This window comes from Harpia harpyja, chromosome Z (assembly GCF_026419915.1).
Source record: "Harpia harpyja isolate bHarHar1 chromosome Z, bHarHar1 primary haplotype, whole genome shotgun sequence".
NCBI classification, from domain to species: domain Eukaryota; kingdom Metazoa; phylum Chordata; class Aves; order Accipitriformes; family Accipitridae; genus Harpia; species Harpia harpyja.
In genome coordinates, this window is record NC_068969.1 from 43617727 (window position 1) to 43642102 (window position 24376).

The 24376-nt window shown below is 45.2% G+C and overlaps 1 protein-coding gene across 1 annotated transcript; it reads right to left on the minus strand.

Annotated features, from left to right (window-relative positions):
* Positions 1–3678: 3678 nt before the first annotated feature.
* SMU1 (SMU1 DNA replication regulator and spliceosomal factor) lies at positions 3679–18712 on the minus strand. Its single transcript, XM_052778009.1, has 12 exons — positions 18633–18712; positions 18081–18291; positions 17821–17973; positions 16583–16693; positions 15545–15673; positions 14094–14213; positions 13564–13680; positions 13234–13361; positions 8686–8812; positions 7135–7302; positions 6687–6839; positions 3679–6052 (listed from the first exon to the last, which is right to left on the minus strand). The coding sequence occupies exons 1-12, from the start codon at positions 18656–18658 to the stop codon at positions 5954–5956; spliced, it is 1542 nt and encodes a 513-aa protein (XP_052633969.1). The 5' UTR covers positions 18659–18712; the 3' UTR covers positions 3679–5953.
* Positions 18713–24376: the final 5664 nt, after the last annotated feature.

The following is a 24376-nucleotide window of genomic DNA, read 5'->3' on the forward strand; positions in this document are numbered from 1 at the left end:
GGGGTCCCTCCCACGGGAGACAGTCCTCCATTAACTTCTCCAACGTGGGTCCTTCCCATGGGCTACAGTTCTTCATGAACTGCTCCAGAGTGGGTCCTTCCCACGGGCTGCAGTCCTTCAGGCACAGACTGCTCCAGTGTGGGTGCCCTGCAGGGTCACAAATCCTGCCAGAAAACCTGCTCCAGCGTGGGCTTCCCACGGGGTCACAGCCTCCTTTGGGCACCCACCTGCTCTGGCATGGGGTCCTCCCCAGGCTGCAGGTGGATATCTGCTCCACCGTGGACCTCCATGGGCTGCAGGGGGACAGCCTGCCTCACCATGGTCTTCCCCAAGGGCTGCAGGGGAATCTCTGCTCCGGCACCTGAAGCACCTCATCCCCCTTCTTCACTGACCTGGGGGTCTGCAGGGTTGTTTCTCTCACATATTCTCGATCCTCCCTCTGGCTGAAGTTTCTGTTCCACAGCAACTTTTTTCCCTTCTGAAATCTGTTATCGCAGAGGCACTACCACCGTCGCTGATGGGCTCGGCCTTGCCTGGCGGCGGGTCTGACTTGGAGCCAGCTGACATTGGCTCTGTCAGACACAGGGGAAGCTTCCAGCAGCTTCCCACAGAAGCCAGCCCTGTAGCCCCCCTGCTACCAAAACCTTGCCACACAAACCCAATACATGAAGGCAATAAGGGCTTCTATAAGTACATAGGTGGGAAATGCTAGGGAAAATGTGGGCCCGTTGCCGAATGAGATGGGGCACCTGGTTACACAGGACATGGAAAAGGCTGAGGTACTGAATGCCATCTTTGCCTCAGTCTTACTAGCAACACTGGCCTTCAGGAGTCCCAGGTTCCAGTGATGAAGGGGAAAGTCTGGAGCAAGGGAGATGTACCCTTGGTGGAAGAGGATCAAGTCAAGGAAGACTTAAGCAAACTGGAGGGGCAAAATAAGTCCACAGGCTCTGATGAGATGCACCCACAAGTGCTGTGGGAGCTGGCGGATGTCATTGTGAGGCCACTCTCAATAATCTTTGATTGTTTGGTGACTGGGGGAAGTGCCTGAACACCGGTGGAAAGCAAACGTAACTTCTGTCTTCCAGAAGGGCAAGAAGGACGATCGAGGGAACTGAAGGCCTGTCAGCCTCACCTCAATCCCATGGAAGATGACAGAGTAGCTAAACCTGGAAACCATTTCCAGGCACATCAACAAGAAAATCATCAGTAGAAGTCAGCATAGCTTCGCCAAGGGGAAGTCATAACCAACTTGGTAACTTCTACAATGAAATGACTGGCCTAGTAGATGAGGGGAGACCAGTGGATATTGTCTACCTGGACTTGAGCAAGGCCTTTGGCACTGTCTCCCATAAGATCCTCATACAGAAGCTGTTGATGTATGGGATGGATGAGCAGTGGATGAGGTGGACTGAAAACAGGATGAATGGCCAGGGCCAGAGGGTGGTGGCACAGCATCTAGTTGGAGGCCCATGACTAGTGGTGTACCCCAGCGGTGAGTACTGGCTCCATTCCTGTTAGACAACTCCAGGAACAATCTGGATGATGGGACAGCATATACCCTCAGCAAGTTTGCAGATGACACAAAACTGGGAGAAGAAGCTGATACAAGAGAGGATCGTGCTGCCATCCACAGGGACCTCGACAGGCTGGAGAAATGGGCTGACAGGAACCTCATGAAGTTGAACAAGGGGAAATGCCAAGTCCTACACGTAGGGAGGAACTACCCCAGGCACAAGTACATGCTGGGGGCCACCCAGCTGGAAAGCAGCTGGGCAGAGAAGGAACCCGAGGGTCCTGGTGGACACCAAGTTAGACATGAGCCAGTAATGTGCCTTTTTTGGAAAGAAGGCTAATGGTATCCCAGTTGCCAGCAGGTTGACGAGGTGATCCTTCCCCTCTACTCAGCACTGGCGAGGCCACACCTGGAGTACTGTGTCTGGCCTTGGGCTGCCCAATATAAGACAGACATGGACATACTGGAGAGAGTCCAGCAAAGGGCCACAAAGATGCTGAAGGGACTGGAGCATCTCTCCTATGAGGAAAGGCTGGGACTGTTCAGCCTGGAGAACAGAAGGCTCAGGGGGATGTCAATGTATATAAATACCTGAAGGGGGGGTGCAAGGAGGACGGAGCCAGGCTCTTTCCAGTGGTGCCCAGTGACAGGACCAGAGGCAATGGGCACAAACTGAAACACTCTGAACATCAGGAATCACTTTTCACTGTGAGGGTGACTGAGCACTGGCACAGGTTGCCCAAGCAGGTGGTGGAGTCTCCAACCCTTCCAACCGCAGACATCCTGTCATTCTGTGAATAAAACTTGAAAGAACACTTATTTGTTGATTTGGCTTACAAAGCTTCTAATTTGGGAAGACAGGAAAGGCTTAACTAGTTGGCAGCAGCACATGCCTGCTCCCAGACAAGCGAATGGCATTCCCTGCTCAATAAAGCAGAGGCTGTATCAGAAGAATTTGTTACTACACAGGGAGCAGTTTTATAGGCTAAGGGACACAAAGAAACTGAAGAAGCCTTCACTACCCTGTTTCATAATGCAAGCAGCACCTGTTACAGGTAAAATTGTTATGCTCCCTTCACTTCAGGAGCAACCATCTCCTTGTGTCTTGCTCTATGAGGAGCCAAAGAATTCCCACATAGGATTCCTACTCAGCCCCTGAAATAAAGCATTTAGCCACCTTTCTTATTAGGATGCACCTAAAGCCTATGCTTTTCCCCCAACATTCAGATCAAGTTTGCTCAGCCTGTCTCTCACAAGTTGCCATGATCCAGAAGGCCTAAGGTTTATTTACAGCTATCCAGTGAGCACACTGGAGCCCACATCATCAACAGGAGCTGGAGATGGAGTAACCAGACTTACGGACTCCCAAAACCCATGCAGACACTAGGCAGAAGTGCAGAAAAGCTGTACCTGAAGAGCATTTATAACTGACTCTTAGCATCATCTTTCCTATAAATCTCTGCAACATATTTTCCTTCTCTTCTTATCTCAGGCTGAACACTGGTGTTACCAAGCTGCCCTGAATCACAGGCAGGCCCTCTCACCCAAGCTCATGGTTCAAAATCCTCAGCAACATGCAGAATCACGGATTCACAGGGGCTGGCAGGCACCCATGGAGATTGTCTAGTCTCTCAGGCCTCATGAGAATTTGGCTGCTTCATAAGACTTTCACAAAAGATCTTTTTGTTTTGAGATTAAATCTTCAGTTTTCAGCTGGTCTCCCTAAATCTCACGAGGACTCAAGGGAGGGTTTGGTTTTTCTTTGCAGATGGCAAGCTGATAGTAGTATCAGAGCAGGACTACACTCTCTATCTACAGGCTCACATGTTACTTGGATAAAGTATTACCCCAATGACATTTAAAAAAAAAAAAAAAGTTACATCCACCACTTGCATAACTGTCCAGGAACCTAAGCTCACTTATTTTTTGCTGAGATGGCAGGAGCTCTTCCACATGCGTTCTGCAAGCACATACAGACAAGCAGCTGATTCCACCTAAGCAAGGCTGAAATTCATTGACCCTCAGTTCAGAAACAGGAGGATGAACTGACCTATGAGACTTTCACTATGTGGCGCTCCCCCCAGAAAGTATTCTGCACTCCTCCATGTGTGACGCAACTCACCAGCTGCAAGCAAAATAATTCAAGAATAAAGCAAGGCCCATGGTTGAACAATGCTTTCTTTAATATTAGTTGAAGCACTAGATGTTGCCTTGTTCAAGTCTTACATACAGGTAGGTGGCATAATACCTGGCTGATTCTCCAGAGAGAAAATGTCTTCCTAGATTACCTTAAAAAAATTAACATTTGCATTTAAAAAAAAAATTACGTTACATCAAAAAAAAAAAAATCAACATTTTCAAGATTATCATTGTATTTTTTTGCCAACTGCCAGCTATTTTGCAAATTACAGCTGCAGCCCAGGAAGTAAGTTTTACCATTGCCCTTTCATAAGTATTAGTACATTTTGCTTTTTTGTCTTCAGTACTTGATGCAGTAAACTGAAACTTGCGTAAAAAGCTTAAGAAATGCCAGATTTTCTCACATTTTTAAGCTAGAGAATGTATTTCAATCTCTAAACATTCAGGATTCTGACAGTTTTATTTGCTACAACTACTTTTCTTTTAAAGAACAATGTAAAACATAGTTCACATTGAAGATTAGCAGTTCTATGTAACCTGAAGGCAAAATGAACTACAAGTTAGATAACATTAAAAAAATTTTGTCAAGATGTTCTCCTGTATCAAAAGTACTAATTGCCCATGGAGTTTGTCAGATGTATTACTGTCAGATGTTTCTGGCATGCCAGTGTCCTTTCAGGCAGGAAAAGTAATCACTTTTTGCTACCTAAAAATACTTCATTGCCATATCTGAGGAAGCATTAAAAAAAAATTAGGAATTATAACATTACAGCTAAATGTAGAACTAAACACTACAGTTGTAGTGAAGAAGCAATGCTATGTGAGAAGTTAAGCTGAAATTTTTATGCATTTCCTTAGACCAGTATGAACACAGATCAATAAAGTGTGCTGGTCAGTGCTGAAGGAGGTCAGTCACCAGCTGACAACCAATACTTGCATTAAGATCAAGCCCTCAAGCTCAAAAAAATTTTGAGGTTATTTAAATTGGAACTAATTTATTAAGTCAAAGAGAAGTTATTACTGTTTGAAAGATTACTGCAGCAGGAAAGCATTCTGTAAGAGATGAGAACAGGAAACAGTGCTGCAGATTCAAATCTGCAGGCGTTGGTCTCATCGTTACAGACAAAACCTCGTTTTTTTGCTGCATCCTAGAAAAACTATGGTCAGACTTTAGAAGATGCTGGTGTACATTCACAACAGTGTGCATTAGTCAGGATCTCAAATGGAATCATCTGCTCCCAACTGAAGAGCCTGAAAGCTTCTTTTTACCATAGTGTGGGACCTAAGTATCACCTTAACTAGGTCCACAGGTATATGAAATAAAAAAAAAATCTTACAAGTAATTAATTAAAGCTTAAGTATGCCATGCCCTTTTGGGAAAGCAGTAAGCTGAACTGAGTAAACTGGAAAAACCAAAACAACTGCAGCATGTGCTGCATCATAGCACTAGGAACTTGCCCTATGTAAACCGGCTTTTGCATGTTTTAAAATATTGATCCTGAGGCCTGCTTCAGTTAAAGCTGGTCTGAAGACATTATACACTTATAGGAAGAAGGCCCAGATAATAATTCCTTTTAGCCTGGAAGTAAATTAAAACAAGAAACAAAACAAAACTCCAAAACCAACCAAACAAACAAACAAAAAAACCCACAAAAAACCAAACCAAAAACCCAGCTATATCTCACTGCCATGTTAGGCAGGTTTATAGCAGGAAGTGCTGGGAGATGGGGAAGAATAGTTTCATTCTGAGGAAGCTGTGTGACACTACTTAATATAGAGAGTTGGAAAAATTGAACACAGCAAAACCCACTGGACTAGAAAGGCCTCTGCCTTCAAGCTGAGGTCAGAGTAGCCTCATCCGCATTCCATGAAAACTGTGCCTTTGTTTCAGCAGTGGAGAAGAGACAGCTTTCCTGTTCCGCATAATTCACTCAAATAAAAAAAAAAGCATTTTACTGTATTCTAGGAAGTCAGCAACCACTTGTAAATGTGTGTAGTTCCTAGCTTGTTCAACTTTTATAAACACTGTAGGAAGAGTTCAGGCTTCAGGAGACAGGAAAAACTCTCACTGAAGTTGTTTCAGCTACTCTGGTAAAAATAAAAGCATTTGAAATTAACTGATGCTATATTTAAGCACCTATCTACCTAACTTTAGACCAAGAATTAAAAATGTCACTCTCTGGAAACTGGAACTAAAATTGAGTAAATAGCACGCTTTGTGCTTTAGACCTTGTTAAAGCACAAACACCAATAACCTGCAACTAACAGGCACACCGCATAGCTTATTGTAAAATCAATCTATGGCTTCCAGAGCTTGAGGAGGCCATCTTCACTGTAAGTGGCAATCAGGTTCTGGTGGGGGTGATGAGCAATGCCAATGACATCCTTTTCATGAACCTAGAGAATAAGCAGAAGGACACATCAGGAGATTCTTCCTTTAGCAGATTCAACCCACATATTCTCTTCAAACAAGAACTAGAGGCAAGCTGGACTGACGTTTAACATGCTTTGTGCATACAGCAAAAGCAGAGGAACATACCCCCCCAATATTAAGTTCCAGCTGCAAACAATTTTTGTGACATAGCAGTTACTTTTTACTGGGTGAGGGAAGGTTCAGTGAAGGTTTACATCCACTGAAATCCACGACATCTAAGTGTTCCCCATTAAATTTAGCTATTCAAGCTGGTATTCCTCTTTAGTTTCCAAGGCAAATTAAAGCCTGACAACTTGGTCAGATTCTCCATCAGCTGGAGCCCAGGTCAAAACATGCTCTAGTTCCAGTAAGTTCAAACCAATTCACCCTTGGCTTGGTGGGTAAACATCTTCCTAACTTTTAAAATTAAAATGGTTCTAGAAAAAACTAAAGACATTCTACAGCCAAGTGTTCTAGAATGCATTTGTTACCAGTCAGGGCTTCAAGAGGTGAAAGATTCCTTGGTACGAGACTTCTCCTTACGGACTTCATAAGTAACGAACATTTAGATCATCCTTGTGTTTAGAACTCTGCAAAAGCTCAAAGCTAAGAACTTACAGTCAGAGTTCTCTCCAGCTTGCCGGTCACTGTGCTAAAGCAATAGAGCACAAAATCTTCACCAACACAGTAGATCCATTCACCACGAGGTGAAAGCGCACAGCATACAAAGTCACCACCTTCTCTCTTACCAGAGCTAAAACTTCGTACAATCTGTAAAGATACCCCCCCAAAAATAATTGGCACGATTAATCTGCAGCACATCATTACTATGTTCAGGGCAAAAAAATTTAGGCAGTACTAGGTCTGTTTAGAACACAGGATCTCTCCATAGCTGCAATCGCTTTCTGCAAGTCAAGCTGTTCTATAACTTGGGTACAGAATAGTTTGTCATGAAAGCTAGCTGGAGAAATCAGGTTTAACCCAAGGCTAGGTTGTTAACTACGTTTTTGGCATTCTTAAAATGACTGAGAGAGAGACTTGAAAGGACACCAGTAAGACCACATACTTGTCCTTGCATATTCATAATGACGACTGTGTTCGATCTGTTGCAAACAACAAAGTGTTCTGGGTTTTTAGGCAGGAGAATGACACTGTTCACAGTAATGTCTGTCCCAGCAGTGCTGCCAAGAGATTTGAAGGTGTTTGAGCACTCTGTTGTCTTCACATTCCAAACCTAGTATGAAAAATAAATGTAAAACCAATTAGCTTTAAAAAATTAAACAAGAATGAGCTGATTCAGGATACAGGATTCCGATTTTTTTTTAAGGCTCCTGAGGGGAAATATTAATTCCAAAAATTGTAGTTTAAAGCAGATTTTTAAAAAAAGTAATTATCACATCTATTTTGAAGTGTGGACACCATGAACAATTTCATTACAACTGAACTGAAAGTGAATTTCCATGATCCAAATTCAGCCTGGCTCCCTTTCATTAAGCATATTCCCTGACGGGTGAGACCAGACTTGCTTTCTGGTTTTAGCTATTATCTGTGAATATATGTGCAGCCTCTGCACATGCAATTTGCCTTACACAAGACAGACATGAAAAATCACTGAAAAAGCAAAGCCTAACCAATATCAGTGGGAGAGACATCCCAGCTTACAGCTGCTTCAGGCTCAACATCAGGCTGTTCTAGCTGTTTAGAAACAGAAAATGGAACTGCTTGTTTAATATTTAAAGTAAGATGTAACTCACCATCTGTGGAATATTTTTGCTGTTTACATACTAGTACAATCAAAATGAAAGATACCACCTTGTTAGGCTATTCCCATGATTGGGGCAGTCTAGCAAAGCGTGCAAGTTTGAAGTAATGCCCCATTTAATATGAGCAAAATCCATCACACTCTCCTAGGCCACATCTATAAACCGGATCTGTTTACCCACCCTCCATGCACTGTATTGATGCCCTACTTAATGTAGCCATTTCTATTATTTATTTATTTATTATTAGTCAGTAATGCCCTGTACACAATGCTTTACTCCTCTTAACTACTACACACTGAGTAGTTCCACTCTTTGCTGAGACTAGAAGCAAACCTATCACTTCTACAACCAGTTTCATTAATGCTAGATTTACCTAGCTTACACAGCAAGGGACTCCTAAGCACCAAGAAATAAACAGGTGTTCAACACAGCAAGCAAGAAAATGCCATTATTTCAGACAAGGGAATCCCTACATTCTAGGACAAGCGGTGTCATAGTCAATTCTATTTCTACAATAAAGCAGGCAGGTAAGTATTGCACTTATGTCCTCCTTTCATAAACACTGCAGAAACAGGCTCTACAGCAGTCTGTAAGCACAGTATGAAACTTCATCAGTTCTGATTTACACAAATCTACAGCAAAGGTGTCATGCACAAGTGATTTAGATCACTTAAAGAATCACCGTTAAAAGGTATTAGCAGAAGTGATTTTAATGTGAATTTGTACCAGCAGAAAGAGTTATTATTGCAGATAACCCCAAGTCCTTCTCCAATGACGGCAGCAGTCATAACGAATCAGCTGCAACATGCAAAGAGTCTAAATGTGTTATTTGGAAAGGGTAAATGTTATCTTACCTTCACTGTGCCATCAGAGGATGCACTGATAATATAGTGGCCGTCCTGGGTAAAAGTAGCTTCATTGACAAAGGAAGAATGACCACGGAATTCCTTTAAAGTCTTCCCAGATTTTAAACCATGAATCCTGTCAAACAGAGGTCACAACTAAGCAAACAACTGAGGTAGTATGAACCACCTGCTGGCTTCACCATATTTTAAATCTGAGATACCTTTGACAGGCAACAATAAAAAGTGCTAAAAATCTGCAAGATATAAGTCTTTATCACGAGCCCCTTTCGTCAAAGACATTATGTCTTCCTGTGAAAAGCTTAGGGAAATACCATCAACCTTCAGCCTCAAGGACCTGTATGTAATAAACTTTGTACCTATTAGATGACAGGACTATGAAAGGGGAAACTATGAAGCTGACAAAACAAAAATTACAGAATTAAGTTTGGAAGTCTCTAGTCCAACAGATTCCTCAACTTTAAGTGAGGCCAGTTGGGTTAAGAATTCTTTCCTTACACTCAAGCAGAATTTTTTCTCTTTTGCAAGCTATTGCCATTGCCTATTACTGTGCAATTCTGTGAAGAGTTTGCTCAGTCATCTAAAAGGAAATCATATTGCTAATCTGTATCAGCCTTAAATTGTAGTACCTACTGGCTACAGAAATACAGTTTTCAGGCAGAAGTCTGAAACCTTGAGAATGAAATTTTTTATTCCATTTGAAGCTTGCTGTCCTTGATTCAACATCCACCCTTACATAATTTCAATTAAAGTGCTTATGCTATAGTTCATATATATCAGGATTTAAACAGATGAACATCTCTCATTAAGATGTTTTGTAATGCCTGTTCACTGTGCAGTTGCCTCCAGATCCACACATTTCTTCATTTGGTCTTTACAGTAGCAAGAGCCTAAAGCTATTAAACATATTACATAATCCCATTCAATTTAACACAAAACATATAGACTCGTCAAGCACTGGATCAATCTGATTCACAATGCAAGTACCACATCCTGCAACTCAATTTTGAAAATGACATATGAGGAAGTTGAAAACCTTGACAAACGAGAAAGCTGGACTGAGAGAAACCTCATGATGTTGAGAACAGATTGCTGCAGAACCACCTCAGCCACCAGTATCAACTGGGGGCTGACTGGCTGCAGAGGGGGTCTGCAGCAAAGGACCTGGCAGGCCTTGGGGAGAACAAAGGGAAAGCCAGCAGCTTGCTGTGGCATTGACAAAACCCAGCCACACACCAGATGCATTAGGAGAGGCACAGTGTGCAGATCAAGGTTTCCCCCTGTCTGGCACAGGTGTAGCCACCTCTGGAGGACTGTGTCCAGTTTTGGGCCCTCACTAAGGGGCCACTAAGATGGCCAGAGGGCTGGACCACATGATGCATGAGGAGTGGCTGAGAGGGCTGGGTGTGTTCAGCCCAGAGAAGTGAAAGTTCAGGAGCATCTAATTGCTGTCTTCCTTGTAGACAAATAAGTTAAATTATTAAGTAAATCAGGATAACCTCAAAGAAGAAAAATAACTGTGTACTAGACAAAACTGACCTAAGCTGCTTTCAACTGCAGGAAAGCGTCTGTGTAGCAACAGAATAGCTTTGTTGCAAACCAAATCTACCCAGCAGTTAGCAAATTCCACTCAGTAACAAGACACCTAATAGGTGCAGAATCAGAATTACTGCACTATACAAATGTTAAGCAACACTTTCCAGAGGCTAAGAGCTGCAGAAACAGCAGTTTGATGAGGTTGCTGCTCATCTGGTAACTTAGATTGGAACAGAGTTTGAGTATTTTTGTGACTATTTGCTAGTATTAAAAGTTACAATTAACTTTCATTTTTGCTTTTATCCACCCTGAAATGATCCTTTTAAAAAAAAAAAAAAAAAAAAAAAGAAAAAGGATATCTAAGTCCTTACTAAACATCTGAAAAATTGTAACTATTTGGTTAACATCACTACCTAACAAGTTTTTACAGAATAAGTGGAGTCAGATTCTTCTCAGAGGTGCACAGCTGAAGGACAAGAGGCAAAGGGCACAAGTTACACAGGAAACCAAAACAAAACATCTTTTCTTATGGCCAAACAGGATTTTCTCCGAGAGGGCTGTACAGCCCTAGGACAGATGCCAAGAGAAGCAGTGGGGTCTCCACCCATGGAGATTTTGAGAACTCACATGGACAAAGCCCTGGGCAAGCTGTCCTAACTGAAAGGTTGGTTGTGCTTTGGGAAGCATATTGGACTAGAGACCTCTAGAGGTACGTTTTAAATTAAACTGTTTTATAATTTATGCCTAGCCTGCCTTACACAGGTTGCACAGACACTTGAGCTTTCTTGGAGCACAGATACAAGCCTAACCACCTTCATACCTGTCCCACAACCATCCATTCCTTTGTCATGTTGTGCCTTAACAGATTATGTGCACACCAGGTAAGCTCTAGTAACTGTATGCATATAAGTCTTAGCACGTGGAAAGTATCAGGTAATGCCAAGTTTCTTCAGTTTAGCCGAACCACATTAAGAGGGATGTACTTCTTTTGATTTTCTGCAGACTGACCTTATATTCAACCACTGTAACTGAGCTGACACACTATCAACTTGCTAAACTACTCTAACTGGATTGTGCACCAAAGCCAACTCCAAAGATTGCAGAAAGACTCAACTCCCATTCCTGGGTTCCCAAGATCTCAGCCTGTGGGCCTTCAACATCATGAACAGTTTCACTGCCCAAAAGGAATGCCACAAATATTGGGAAATTGAACTATACATATTGGTTAAAAAACCCCCACAGCTCATATCCCAACATAGTGCTGGTGCTACACATCAAGGGATGGTTTGCCTGAGAAACAGAAAGCATTCCCATGCCCAAAAGCAGAACTGCAGAGACAGCCTGAAGAGATGGGAATTATCTTTTGGGAGGGAAAAGAAAAATGATCCTGTCTCTATGGCTCTTTTTCATGTCTGAAAGAAGTTTTTTTCCCTCTTGCCAGTATAAATGTATAATGGTACAAACCATCTGGCCACATGATTTTTCTCTAACAGAGATTCTAAAACAGTGGTACATGTCAGAGAATCACAGAATAACTTAGGCTAGAGGAGACCTCAGAACACCTCCATTCCACTGCTCTCCTCAAAGCAACATCACCTTCCAACTCACTCATGGTCTTGTTCTGTTTAGCTTTGAAAGCCTTAAAGGGTTGAGATCCGTCCCCAGCCTGAGCCAACTCTCTCACAATTGTCCAAGCACTGCTTCTTTCTCAAGGAGTTAAAAAAAAAAAAAAAAAAAAATGTTTTTCCTTATATACAATCAGAATTTCACTTCCTGGACATTGTCCCTTGTAGGAACCGCGCACTTGAGAAGAGTCTGGCGTTGTCTTATCTGTGACTTACTCTAGATGAAGCAACTAGGTCCCTTCTCAGCCTTCTTTTTCCAGGCCGATCAGGCCCAGCTCTCTCAGCCTTCCCTTATACACCACATACATCTGAAGAGATACTCAGAACAAAAGCAGCACCGTAAAGAACAGGAAAGGCTGTACTGCCATTTCCAGATAAAAATTGTAACTCCTGCTCTTGAGGCTCTCAGGGTCCATCAGCCTGGCTGTCTTCCAGGGTTGGAGCTCTAGTATTCCATGTCAGACTGCTAGGAAGAATAGATGCCCAAAAAACATTTTCTTTGGGTCCTTCTTCCTCTTGTTCCCACTCTAAAGGGAGTTCTCTGGATCCAACAGAGATAGAGGGGTAGATCTGGGGCTGGGGCAAGAATCCTTTTACAAGGGCTGGCAATGCATGACTTAGGGAGCAGCAACACAGTGCAAAGTGACTGTCCCTGAATGTGTAGGGATGCGCCTCATCTTCTTTCACTCACATGCAGCTCACAGGGACACACAGACCTTTACTCAAGTCCAAGGGAGAGCCATGACTATTGCTAATTGAGATTCCCAAGCACTTTTGGAAATTTTGCTCTATTCAGCAACTATCAGGAGGAAGCAGAGAAGATGCACCAAAATACTTAAAGTTGCTCTCAGAGGATTTCTTCAGATAGTACGAAAAGAAGAGCCCGTGATACTGCTTCACAAGGAAAATGAACTGGATAGAATCAACTACTGTCAGGTTGTCTATTAAAGCTAGTGAGTACAATTAGGCTGTTTAGGGTGTTTCAAAAAATGTCATCATCCTGTTATCCTCAGATCTTTTTTTACCCTAAGCTTATTATAAAAAAAATGTTATTTTTGAAGGTTGACACAACTGTTTCTTAAGATAGGAGTCTCCCAGAAAGAACATGCGCAAGGTCAATGTAAATTACAACAGACCAGAAGAGGTACTTGGCCCCTAGCCCTGGAAGAAAGCAAGTTAAGCAAGGTGAAAGGTGAAACTTTCAAACTGTTTCTCTCCAACCCTCAGCAGTCATGATCTCCTATTAGTATTAAAACTCAACGCAAAAGGATCAAATCCCAGGTCAAATTAATGTATATTCAAAAGTTTAACTGCTTAATGTGAAAATTCTGCTTTCTTTCCTCCTGCACTGTAGCTCACACATTCTCAGTTTATTTACCTGATTGTCTGATCAAAAGAAGCACTAAGAATTTGGCTGCTGTCTTTGGAGAAACTGAGACATGTAACACCTTTACTGTGTGCTCGTTCAAATCTTCTCAGACACTGACCGCTCTGGATCTTCCACACCTGGAAAGGAAACAGCAAATGAAATAGAGGTGGTTACTTTGTTAAGAGATCACAGAAGCTTAAACATCAGTCCTAATACATATCTGTTTCTGAGCCATGCTAAACTTCACTTGGTTTTATATAGAATTGCAACATTATTGCAATTGCAAGTGAATCCTTCTGGTCACCACCTCTACCAACATACGTACAAAAAGATTTATACCTTGATCTTTCCATCTTGTGCTCCGGTTGCTAGCATTTCTGTATCTCTGCTGAAGCACATGCACAGCACTGCATCATCCATCATCATAAAATTATCTTGTGCCTGGTACTTCAGATCCTAAATGAAAGCAGAAGATCCACCAATCAAAACAGTGAATTCCATTAAACACTTTTTAAGGCAAAGTGCAAACGTACTAGCACTTTTAACTTCAGTTATATTTTATAACCTATCATCAAGCAGAGCTCACAGCCTTATAGTAACAGGGAAGTGCTACTGTCACCATTTTAGAGGCAATGACAATGATCCGGAAAGGTAAAAAGAAAAATATATTATCACAGAGGGAAGTCTACGACAAACCAGACAATTAAACCCACGTAAAGATTCCAGACCAATATTTGAATTGGCCAAGCAGACATTCTTTTCAGATTCACAGTCCCTGAGAAATGAAAACAAACATAAAGTATAATCTCAAAGAATAAAACCAGGTACTTGGCCAATGAACTATCTGTCTGAAATAAGGTACAATTTACCTTCCTAATCTTTCCAGTAGTGAAGTTCCAAACTTCAATGAAACCATCAACAGAGCCAGTAACAAGATACTGTCCATCGGGGGAAAACCGAGCACACTCCACATGCGACTTCTGCCCAAACTGTTTTATAGGAGAAAATAAATTAAGCCTAATAAGCAATTTAAAAAAAACCAACGCCTTAAAACAAAACTGTAGTCTCATTTTGGTGGCAAAAATACAGTATTTTATAGAAGTATGCATTCACAAATTTAATGTTAAGGTACAAAAAAACCTGTCAATACCTACTACTAGCACTTCAAAAACAAACAAAAAACCCCTCCTTTTGATCTGGTAATATCTGTGGAAGCTACATCAAACACTCCATGCTTGCAGCAGCAGTTGGGTTGGTTGTCTTCTATTTTGGGGTTTTTTGCAATGAATTGTATATGGTAACAAACACCTTTCCAGTACCCAACATATATCCCTAGCAGACTTCAGAAATTTCTGAAGTAGTACAAGTTGCTTCACTTGGAATGATGTTTCTCCAGTGAAATTCTCACAGAAAATGTTTGGTATTTTTTAAATACAATTTTTAAATTTTACATTTTTAAATACAAGTGACCACGACAACTGAGTATAGAAAAAGCTTTTCACTAATCAATACAAAAATCAAAGATCAGTACTGGTAAACAAAACAAGTTCTCACAAAGCATTTTTACCAAGCTGCTCCTGAACACAACAAATTGATTTCACAAGTTCCAAGTCATGACTTCCAAAAAACATTATCTTCTGTTCATTGGGAGAACTGGTAGAGCTACTACAGTGAACTAACACTTCTCACGTACAAAACTGCTTGGTGAAGTTGAAAAGCCTTCACAGTAGGAAATTGCCTATTCCACATTGTGAGTGCTGCTGGACAACTATGTCATTACAGCAGAGTTTTCTTTCTCTTTTGAAATCTACATGATAAAATCCTTAGAAAGGAGATACTGATCATATTAGTAGACATGGTATGTAGTAGTTCATGATCAAAACTTAAGCGGTTCACAGAAGCTAATATGCATGCACAGAAGTTTAAGACACAAGTATTTCCTTGCACAAATAAAGAAGGGGACTAAACAAACCACTTCTGAAAACTCAATGATTCTGAACTGCGAAGTCAAAGAAACAATGAATACATTTATCCCATTCACAAACACCATGAGCACCCAACCTTGTTAAGGGACCTCATTTCAGACTCTCATGAAAAGCTCCTGATGAGATAAAGCATGGAGAAGAAGGGGATGGGGACGGAGGGATGGAGGGAAGGGGGGAGAAGGGGGAAGGGGCAGGGGAGGAGTTGGAGGGGTGGAGGGAAATGACTTACAAAAAAGAGAACAGAAGCATTCAGAAGGTTTACTCTTATCTCCCAACATAAAAGCACAGGAAGGAACAAGCAGCATTAACACACATAAAAGCAAACACAACATCACCTTAATATGTCTGCTCAGCTGCGTGGGAAACTTTTCTTCTTCTACGTCTTTCACAGCTGCTTTGCCTCTGAACAAGTCAATTGTCATACCAGGAGGAAGCAGGCCCTGATGCTGCTGCCATTTCAGTGCCTTTTGAGGAGTTGAAAGTCATACCGTTAGGTATCAGTTAACATACATCTTCCTCATCAAGGCTTGCTTCTAATTAACACAATACAGCGATAGTTTCTTGCACGCCTACAAATTGTACACCTGTACAGTTTGAGACAAATACACCGCAAACGGTTACTTGAAACAAGACTTACCAGATTATGCTTCCTGACTCATGATCACAAACAGAATAGAACATTATCCCCAAATGTTTTTTTTGCAAGTGAGAATGACTCAGGCCCACCCTCTCATTCTACCTTCAGTACACAGTATACAGTACATACACAGTGCAAGTTCAACCTTGCATTAAATTACCCAACTTGTTGCCTATTTGCCTAGAACTGCATACATTAACACTAAAAATGACACATAAGCTCTCTTGGAAGACACGAGTGAACTTCATTCAAAAGACAGAATCTTATACAACTCCTTCAACAGAGAGCTGCCTTCAGTCACAGGACTTACCAGTTATGCTGAGAGAATGTGCTTGGCATACCTACAAGCTTAAAAAGTAAGATGCAAGCCATAAAACAACAAAATACATTAAATACTGTCTGCACAGAGTATCAATGAATACATTCTGAGAATCAAAAAGAGTTGTAAGTACAACAGAAACAGTATGTACTAGTATGCACTTTGAAAATAATCTTCTCTATGCGCTGAGTATTTATTCTAGGGGAAGAAATCTACCACTGCAGTGCTGACTTTTCCTACAACCACTAAATCCTTGCCACATGGAGAAAATACCATTTTTAACTATACCAGATGTAAATGTGCAGTATTTAAGCTTTACTTTTATAGAGCTGGAGAATCGACTACATCATAGTTAGTTTTATGCAGCAAAGATCTACAGAAACTGACATAGCTACCAAAACATTTTTCAAGAATTACCTGCCCCAACAACGCCATTAGACGAGACGGAGGTACCACGCTGACTTCTCCAGCTAAAGCTTGTGCAATAGCAGCTCTCCGCTTCTCTTTGCTACTTCCATCTGGGTATGCCTACAGAGGAGTTATTTTTAGGAATTGATTCTTCTAAACTGTTTTCCATAAAAACATTCATTGCTCTGAACTGAAGCCCCTTCCAGATTAATTTTCTATTAGGCCTTCAAAACAGCCCTTCTCTTTAACGCTAACCCTTGAAACATTTGGGATATGCTTTCACTAAAAACATCAAACTGACATTATCAGTTCAGAAATAACGCCTTGTTATTACACAACAACAATTTTATTTACAAAATGTGAATCTTCTTCTGCATATATAAGACAGGAAAAGCAAGGCACAGATGTCATCCTCTGTGTCATGGATTAACCTCAGCCAGCAACTAAGCACCATGCAGCTGCTTGCTCACTTTCCCCCACTCAGTGGGATGGGGGGAGAGAATTGGAAGGAAATAGGTAAAACTCATAGGTTGAGATAAGAACAGTTTAATAGAACAGAAACTAATAATGATAATAACAGTAATAAAAAAAGGATTGGAATATACAAAACAAGTCATGCACAATGCAGTTGCTCACCACTCGCTGATCCATGCCCAGTTAGCTCCTGAGCAGCAATCCCCCACCCAGGCCAACTCCCCCCAGTTTAAATACTGGGCATGACATCACATGGTATGGAATACCCGTTTGGCCAGTTTGGGTCAGCTGTCCTGGCTGTGTCCCCTCCCAACTTCTTGTGACCCTCCAGCCTTCTTGCTGGCTGGCCATGAGAAGCTGAAAAATCCCTGACTTAGTCTAAACATTACTTAGGAACAACTGAAAATATCAGTGTGTTATCAACATTCTTCTCATACTGAACCTGAAACACCACACCATACCAGCTACTAGAAAGAAAACTAATTCTATCCCAGCCAAAACCAGGACACTGTGGCAGGATACAAGTATAAATCCCCAAACTCTCACCTGCAGTATACTTCAAAACCACTGCTCTGCTGCCTTGCCATCAAGTGTTATACACCATTTCCCAAACACTTAATACAACGTGTAAAATCATCAAACTGGGAAGCTGCACATTCTCACTCCCACAGTGGAAAAGAAAAGATGACGTAAGTAAGCTGTTAGCAACTTGGACCAATGCCAGGGGTCATGCAAGACAGCATTGCGAGGTCTCTAGGAAGAGCGTACTATACCTCACGAGGATCAAAGTAAGATCTGGCCAGAAGGTTTTCAAGGTGGATGTACCGCTCTGGCTGAGTTTGTTTCAGCATGATCATGGGATCTGTTTGTCTCAGGAGAGACCTGGCAGCACCTAGTTCCCGGAGCTCAATCAACTCCAGCACAACCTGCACCAAGAGACAGACATTTGCATTAGCCAAGAGTAAGCGGAAAACAACAGAGAGGGGCTTCCACCCAGACCAGAACAGGCTGTACGCAGCCTGCACTCACTCACCTGCTCATAGAGATCAATGAGGGTCTTGTCGGGCAGCTTCAGCGACTGTATGGCTTGTAGCACCGTGTCCCAATGCCCGCTGTTGATGTCAGCCACAAAGCTCTCAATACTGTCCACGGTGTTGAGGGACACGGTAGTTTCCTCCTGAAGGGTGGCGAGGGCTCGGTGGAGGCTGTTCTCTTTCAAGTACTGCATGATCAGCCGGATCACGCTGCAGGGGAACAGCGCGCAGTCACGGCACCGGCCCCACGGGCTACCCTTCCCCGCGGCCCTCCCCAGCCGCCGCAGCCCCCTGCCGCCCGGATGCCCAGCCGTGGCGGAGCGGGCACCGCCGCCGCCCCCCCCCGCCCCCCCCGCAACCGTCCTCGTGTCCCCCGATCACCTCAGGGACAGCCCCTCCCCCACGACCACGCCGCGCCACAACGGCTCCCGCCTCGGCCCGGAGGCTGCACCGTTCTCTCCCGGTACCACCCGCCCGCCGTGACCGGCACGGCCGCGCCGCGCCGCTCCGCTCCGCTCCGCCCCGCCCCGGCCCGCCGCCGCCTCACGCACTCGGAAGACTCGATTTCGATGGACATCTTGAGCGCCGCCGCTCACGAACGGGACCACCGGCACCGCCCCGCCACTTCCGATCGTCGCGCTCCGCCGCTTCCGGACCGCGCCACGCCGCGCAGGACCGCCCCCCTCACCTGACGCGGCCTAAATCACGTGGCGGAGGCCGGGGAGGGCGGGGGGGAAGGGGGCTGCGGCGGGCCGGGGGCGGACATGCGCACTGGGACAACCCCGCGCCCGCGCGGCGGGGCGCGGCGGATCGTGCGCCCCTTGGCGGTGGTGGGCCGTCACCGCGGGCGGGGGGGCCTGCGGGCGGCGGCGGGGCGGGCTGGGGGGTGGTCGGTGCCACCAGGCCGCAGCTGGGCCTGGCTGGTGACCCCCGCGGCGGGAGGCCCGTCCTCGGCAGCGCCGGGAGACCCAGCAGCCTCCTTGTCCCCGTTGTTACTCGTCAGGGAGGTAACTTGGAAAGAATGTTGGGCGTAAGGCCTGTGACGTAGCACGAGCCAAAGGCAGGGCTTCGTGGAAGTGGAATTACCCATTAGCCTGGTACAGTGCTGGCCTGGCCAGGAAGGCTGAGGGAGAACATGTGAGGGGAAAAAGCATCATAAAGGCTGGGACCAGTATTATCTCAGGAGTGGCTGTCAGTTCTGGGACCTGAAACGGTTGGGGTGGGGTTTTTTTCCTATGCTTGAAAATAGCAGCAGTTGAAACACAACAGCCACTTCAGTGAGCACAGCAAGTGTAACGTCAAGGCAAGAGCACTAATGTAAGTTAACCTGCATAGTTGCTCTGCAAGTTGGCTTTTCAGTGTTGTCTTAGAAGTATGGCCTGTGCCTTCAGTGTAAGCCTTGTTGAGTGTTTTACAGTTTGAATACAGAACTCGGGTTTTCCAGCTGGTTTCCCACAGAGGTGCAGTCCACCCACTGTCCTTCACTCATCAGTGTTTCAGAAGATGCCCTGTGGTGGCGCAGACATGTTGGAGGGCACATCAGGCCTGGCACAGATGTGGAACAGTTCCTTGGCTGCCTGCTTTGCATGTGCAGATTTGCAGATGCAAACCAGGGATCTTGCTGTTTGCAAGCCTTAAGCTAGTGTGAGCTCTGAATTTCAGAAGTGTGGTCATGTGTGAAAGAATGACACTGCGTAAGGTAATATTTCATTAGTAGGGAAATTAATCGCATATCTTGGCTGCTTTAATTATGGGCTAAGAATTGGAAAAATGCTGCTGTAAGGGGCAGAGCCCTCCAGTGGCGAGGGGGCACATGAGAGACAACTGCCCTTTAAATACACAAAGGGTGTTTGTGGCAATCCATCCATGCTGCTTGGACTCTGACTGAGGACAAAAGTCTTGAAGCCCTGTTTAATCCTAGAGGATGAGTAAAGCTGACTGTGTCCGTCCTGGCTGCGTGTAGACTTAGGTGGCCTTGCTGGGAAGGGAGCTCTTCACTCCCTGGGCAGCACCGAGGATCTTGCTGCTCATGTCTCCCTGGTGCGGGGCACTTCCCACCTGCTCCCAGTAAGTGCCCGATACTGGTGCTAGACTGCCAGCACATGGGGATGTCAAATCCGCTGTACTCGGGCCCCTCTTGGAGAGACTTGTTCCGTGCTGGTTTTTTAGGCTTAGTGTACAATTTGCTGGATGAGCCATGGAAAATACAGCCGTGTGTGAGAAACTGCCTGCCTTTGCCAACAAAAGCTGTTCTTAGCTGTCTCTGTCCCCAGAGTGCTTAAGAAAGTAATCCAATAGCGTAAAGTTGAAAAAATAGTGAGTGAGGCACACTGCTAATGTTTTGCGTGCTGTTGTTTCCTCTCCGTGATCCCAACTCATTTTTTTTACTGCTATTACAGAGGTGTGGGGATTACTGCCAGGAACTATCAGTTAATCATTCCGGGCGTATTTATTTTCAATGACAGGTGTATTTATGTCTGTTGAAGGTTGTTTTGAAAACAAGTCTAATCCAGACTGTAACAAAGCAAAGCCGTAAAATCCAAAGGTGGCAGCTGTTTTCATGCTGGCAGCAGATAGGAATCTGGCTCAATCTGTCAGTAAATTCAGCCATTGCTTTACTGCCTGCCCTCCCTCCTGTGGTACTGGCCTATAGCAGGAAAAGCCAAACAGGCAGGCTACCTGGTCCTGAACTATCACAGTCCTCAGGATGGCATCTTTTGGAAAGGTGAAACCAGCACAGGATCAAGCTAACAGACTGGACATATGTTGGTGCTGTATACCTCATCTGGCCTTCCTTCCCTGATAGCTGCAGAGATAGGTGGACACCCCAACTAAACCTCCCTGTGCGGTGGGTCAGAGCTCTCCGTCAACTTCATCCGAGAAAAGGGTCCTGACGCACCAAGTGCTGCGCAAGCACACGAGAAGCAGACTTTGGCTTTGTGGCTAGACACAGCTACGGCCAGCCTCATCTGGTGCTGGCAGCAGTCCTGCATCTGGAGACCTCCAGAGGTCCTTCCAGCCAACACTTGCAGGATGCCAGTTCTGGCAGAACATTACATAAGGGAAGGAAAGGTTTCCATTTTATATTTTGGCTCCCCTGGGCAATGGATGCAAAGGGAGATAAACAGTCTTGCTGCAATTAGGCAGCACAGATGATCTGCAGTAAAACAGAGTTGAACCCAGTCCTCATCGGAACCAGACCCGTTCTTCAAGTGAGAGCTGAGCGTGTGCCTTGATATCCAAATTTTTAAGGGAAGAATTTTACCTTTTTTCCTGGCAGAAAATTTAATAAAGTAATTTTTAGATACCTCCCGATTCAAAAGTAGTCAGTTTTCTGCACTCCCCTCCTGCATCCCTCCTGTTCTCTTGCTTCCCTGGGAGAGCAGCTTGAGCACAAAGGCAGGAGTGAGCCGTGCCTTATGCTGACCAGGTCACCCAACTGCAGTGGCTGGGGAACAGGATCCAGGCACCAGCTGGGGTGCAGAATCACAGCCTGCAGCTTAGGGTAGCTGTACACCCATGAGGACCTCACTTTCCCTGCCAGATGGCTGTCTGGCTTCGTGTGCGACTGTCCGCTGCCTCACAAGCTGCAAGATTTAGTTTCCTATGCTCCAGAGCTGTGCTATGGCACCAGGAGGCCACATAAGCTTACAGTGACAATGATGTCCTTTCTCTGCTCTCCAGATTACTCTAGTAACCTGCAGCAGAGTTTTGCTTTTCTCAGCTTTCAGACCACAGGGCCGGAAATTAGTCCTTCCCGGTGAAGCGCATTTGCTGTAGTCTCAAAACAAGATGCACCCCTCTGAGGCCAGCAGCTTGAGAGAGGGTGCACAGGGGAAACAGCCTGTGTCATTTCTGTCTCTCTGTTCTTGAGAATATTTTTTATGGGTCCTGAAAAAAAAACCCCACCCCAAGACCCATGTCTTGCAGGGAGAGATATGTGACTTGAAATTGGCGTGTGGTTCCAGAGAGTCCTTAAACCTGTGCAAAACCAAGCTTTGTTTCTCATTGCTGGTGAGGCAAACCACATGCTGGGCCATGCAAGGAGAGGCAGATTGAGGGACATTATCCCCTCTGCTGGGCATCCACTGGGGAGGGATGCAGAGAAGCTGGACAGGGGCCAGCAAACAGCTGTAAGGCAGGAGGGGGCATGGGGCATGTAGCCTGCAGGCAGAGCCGGCAGAAGCTGGGCTTGGCTCACCTGGCTGAGGGGAGGTATAAGGGGGGTTTAACATCAGCCTAAAACTGCCAGAAGGGCAATCGCAAATGGCTGAAGGCTTTCTGGTAGCCTCAGCTGATGCAGCAAGGGGCAACAGCCACACAGTGCTGTGGGGTTTTAGTCGGCACAGCTCCTTCGCCAGCAGCCCTGGGACAAGGCACCAGTTAGGTAGGGACAATCCCTGTCCTGGGGAGGGGGTTTTAGCTGTAGCCACACAAAGCCTGGGGGCCTGCGAGAGCCCTGCCACTGGCGAGGGGCTTGGGCCGAGACCCCCCTGAGAGCCTTGGTACTGCTGGGGCCCTGCAGGCTGCGGACCACGTTCTGGCTTTATCTGACCCTTGGCGGCACGGTGGGGAGAATTGGTAATTTAGGCCTGTCTCTGAGAGATATCCAGTGAAATGTATCTTGGACTAATTAGGCTTTAGGGCTCAGGAACTCAGTTCCAGTTGCCTGGCCTCTGTTTTGACCCCTTTTTTCTTTGAAGTTCATAGAGAAGAGGGGAAAGGAAATGAGAGGAGAGGCCCTGCTTTTCCTGTAAAATGCCTCATTCCTTATAAAATCGTTTGGCAGAAATCTCTTTCAGCTGGACAAGCTGAATACTTTAATATATGCCTGCAGTCATTTGCCTCCCTTGTCTCGTTCCTCTGGATGCTCAGTCACTGCTGTGCATCAGTAAACCGTGGATGCACAGACAGAAATACACCTCAGAGAGGTAGCAGAGAAGATCTCCAAAAGCCTGTTAGGGGGCTCTGAGTTGCAGCAGCTGTGTTATTTCCTGGGCTGGCTGGAAGTGCACAGCACCACACGGTACAGTGGTGCCAGCTCCAGCTCAGCACTGGGTCTTCAGACCTTTCTTCCAGGTAAGCCTGCAGGGACACACAGCTTCCAGCCTTTGCCAGGCCATGGAGAAACCACACCAAGCATCCTCCCTCCTGTGTTAATGTTGCACGAGGAGGAGAGCAGCCCAGGCTTGGTGAAGGAGAGGCACAAGTGTCTCAGATCTGTCCTGGGCACTAAGGATGTTTCAGAGCACGGGGGTGCCAAAAGCCCCAGAGGAAGGCAGCCATATTCCCTCCCTCCCACCATAATGCAGAATCACCAGGACGTTTTATTAGGAAGGCATCTCTGGAGGTCTGTAGTCTAACTCCCCAGTCCAAAGGTAGATCAGGTTGTGCTGGGCCTTGTCAAGTTGAGTTCTGCGCACCTCCAGGGACGGAGATCTGGTCTCTGAGATGCACCACCCTCACGGGGAGGAATTTTCTCATGGCCAGCTGGAGTGTCCCATCCTGCAGCATGTACCTCTTGGCCCATGTCCTGTCCTTGTCAGCCTCTGAGAAGAGTCTGGCTCTGTTTTTTCCATAACCACCTTACAGGCAGTGGATGACCTCTATGATGACCCCCCAGTTGTCTCTTCTCCAGGCTGGGGAAGCTCAATTCCCTCAGCATCTCTTCATACACCCTCTGCTGCAGCCTCATCACCACCTTGGTGGTCACTGCTGGACTCTCTCCAGTTTGTCAGTGTCTTCCTTGTACTGGGTAGCCCCAAACTGGACGCAGTACAGAGATGAGTCTTCAGCAGCACTAAGTGGTAAGGAAGGATCACGCCTCCTGTGCTGAATTTCACAAAGTTGCTTCTGGTCCATTCCTCCAGCCTGTTGGTCACACTGGGTGGCAGGCCTTCCTACCGAAACATAGCGACTGCCCCCACCGTTGACATTAGCTATGGGCTTTTTCTCATATTTTCTTAGGATGGGTTGAAACCCACCTTTCCACCAGACGTGTGCAGTGGGTCAGCAAGGGTCCTGAGAGCTGCCTGGGGCTTCCTCCTCTCTTGGCCAAGCATCCAGGGTGAGCTGTGGGACTCACTGTTTCCCTGGAAGGTGGTCTTGCTGCAAAAGGCAACTCTCACAGAGTGTGGTTAGAGCTGGAGCCACTCTTACTTCTCCTTTTGAGAGGTGAAAGCATGGCCTGAGTGTGGTCAGAGATTTCCTGCACCTACATTCAGTGGCGGGCCACCTGCAGTCCTTGAGCTGAAGGTTTCACATCCTCTTTCTGACCAAGCCTACCCCACTGCTG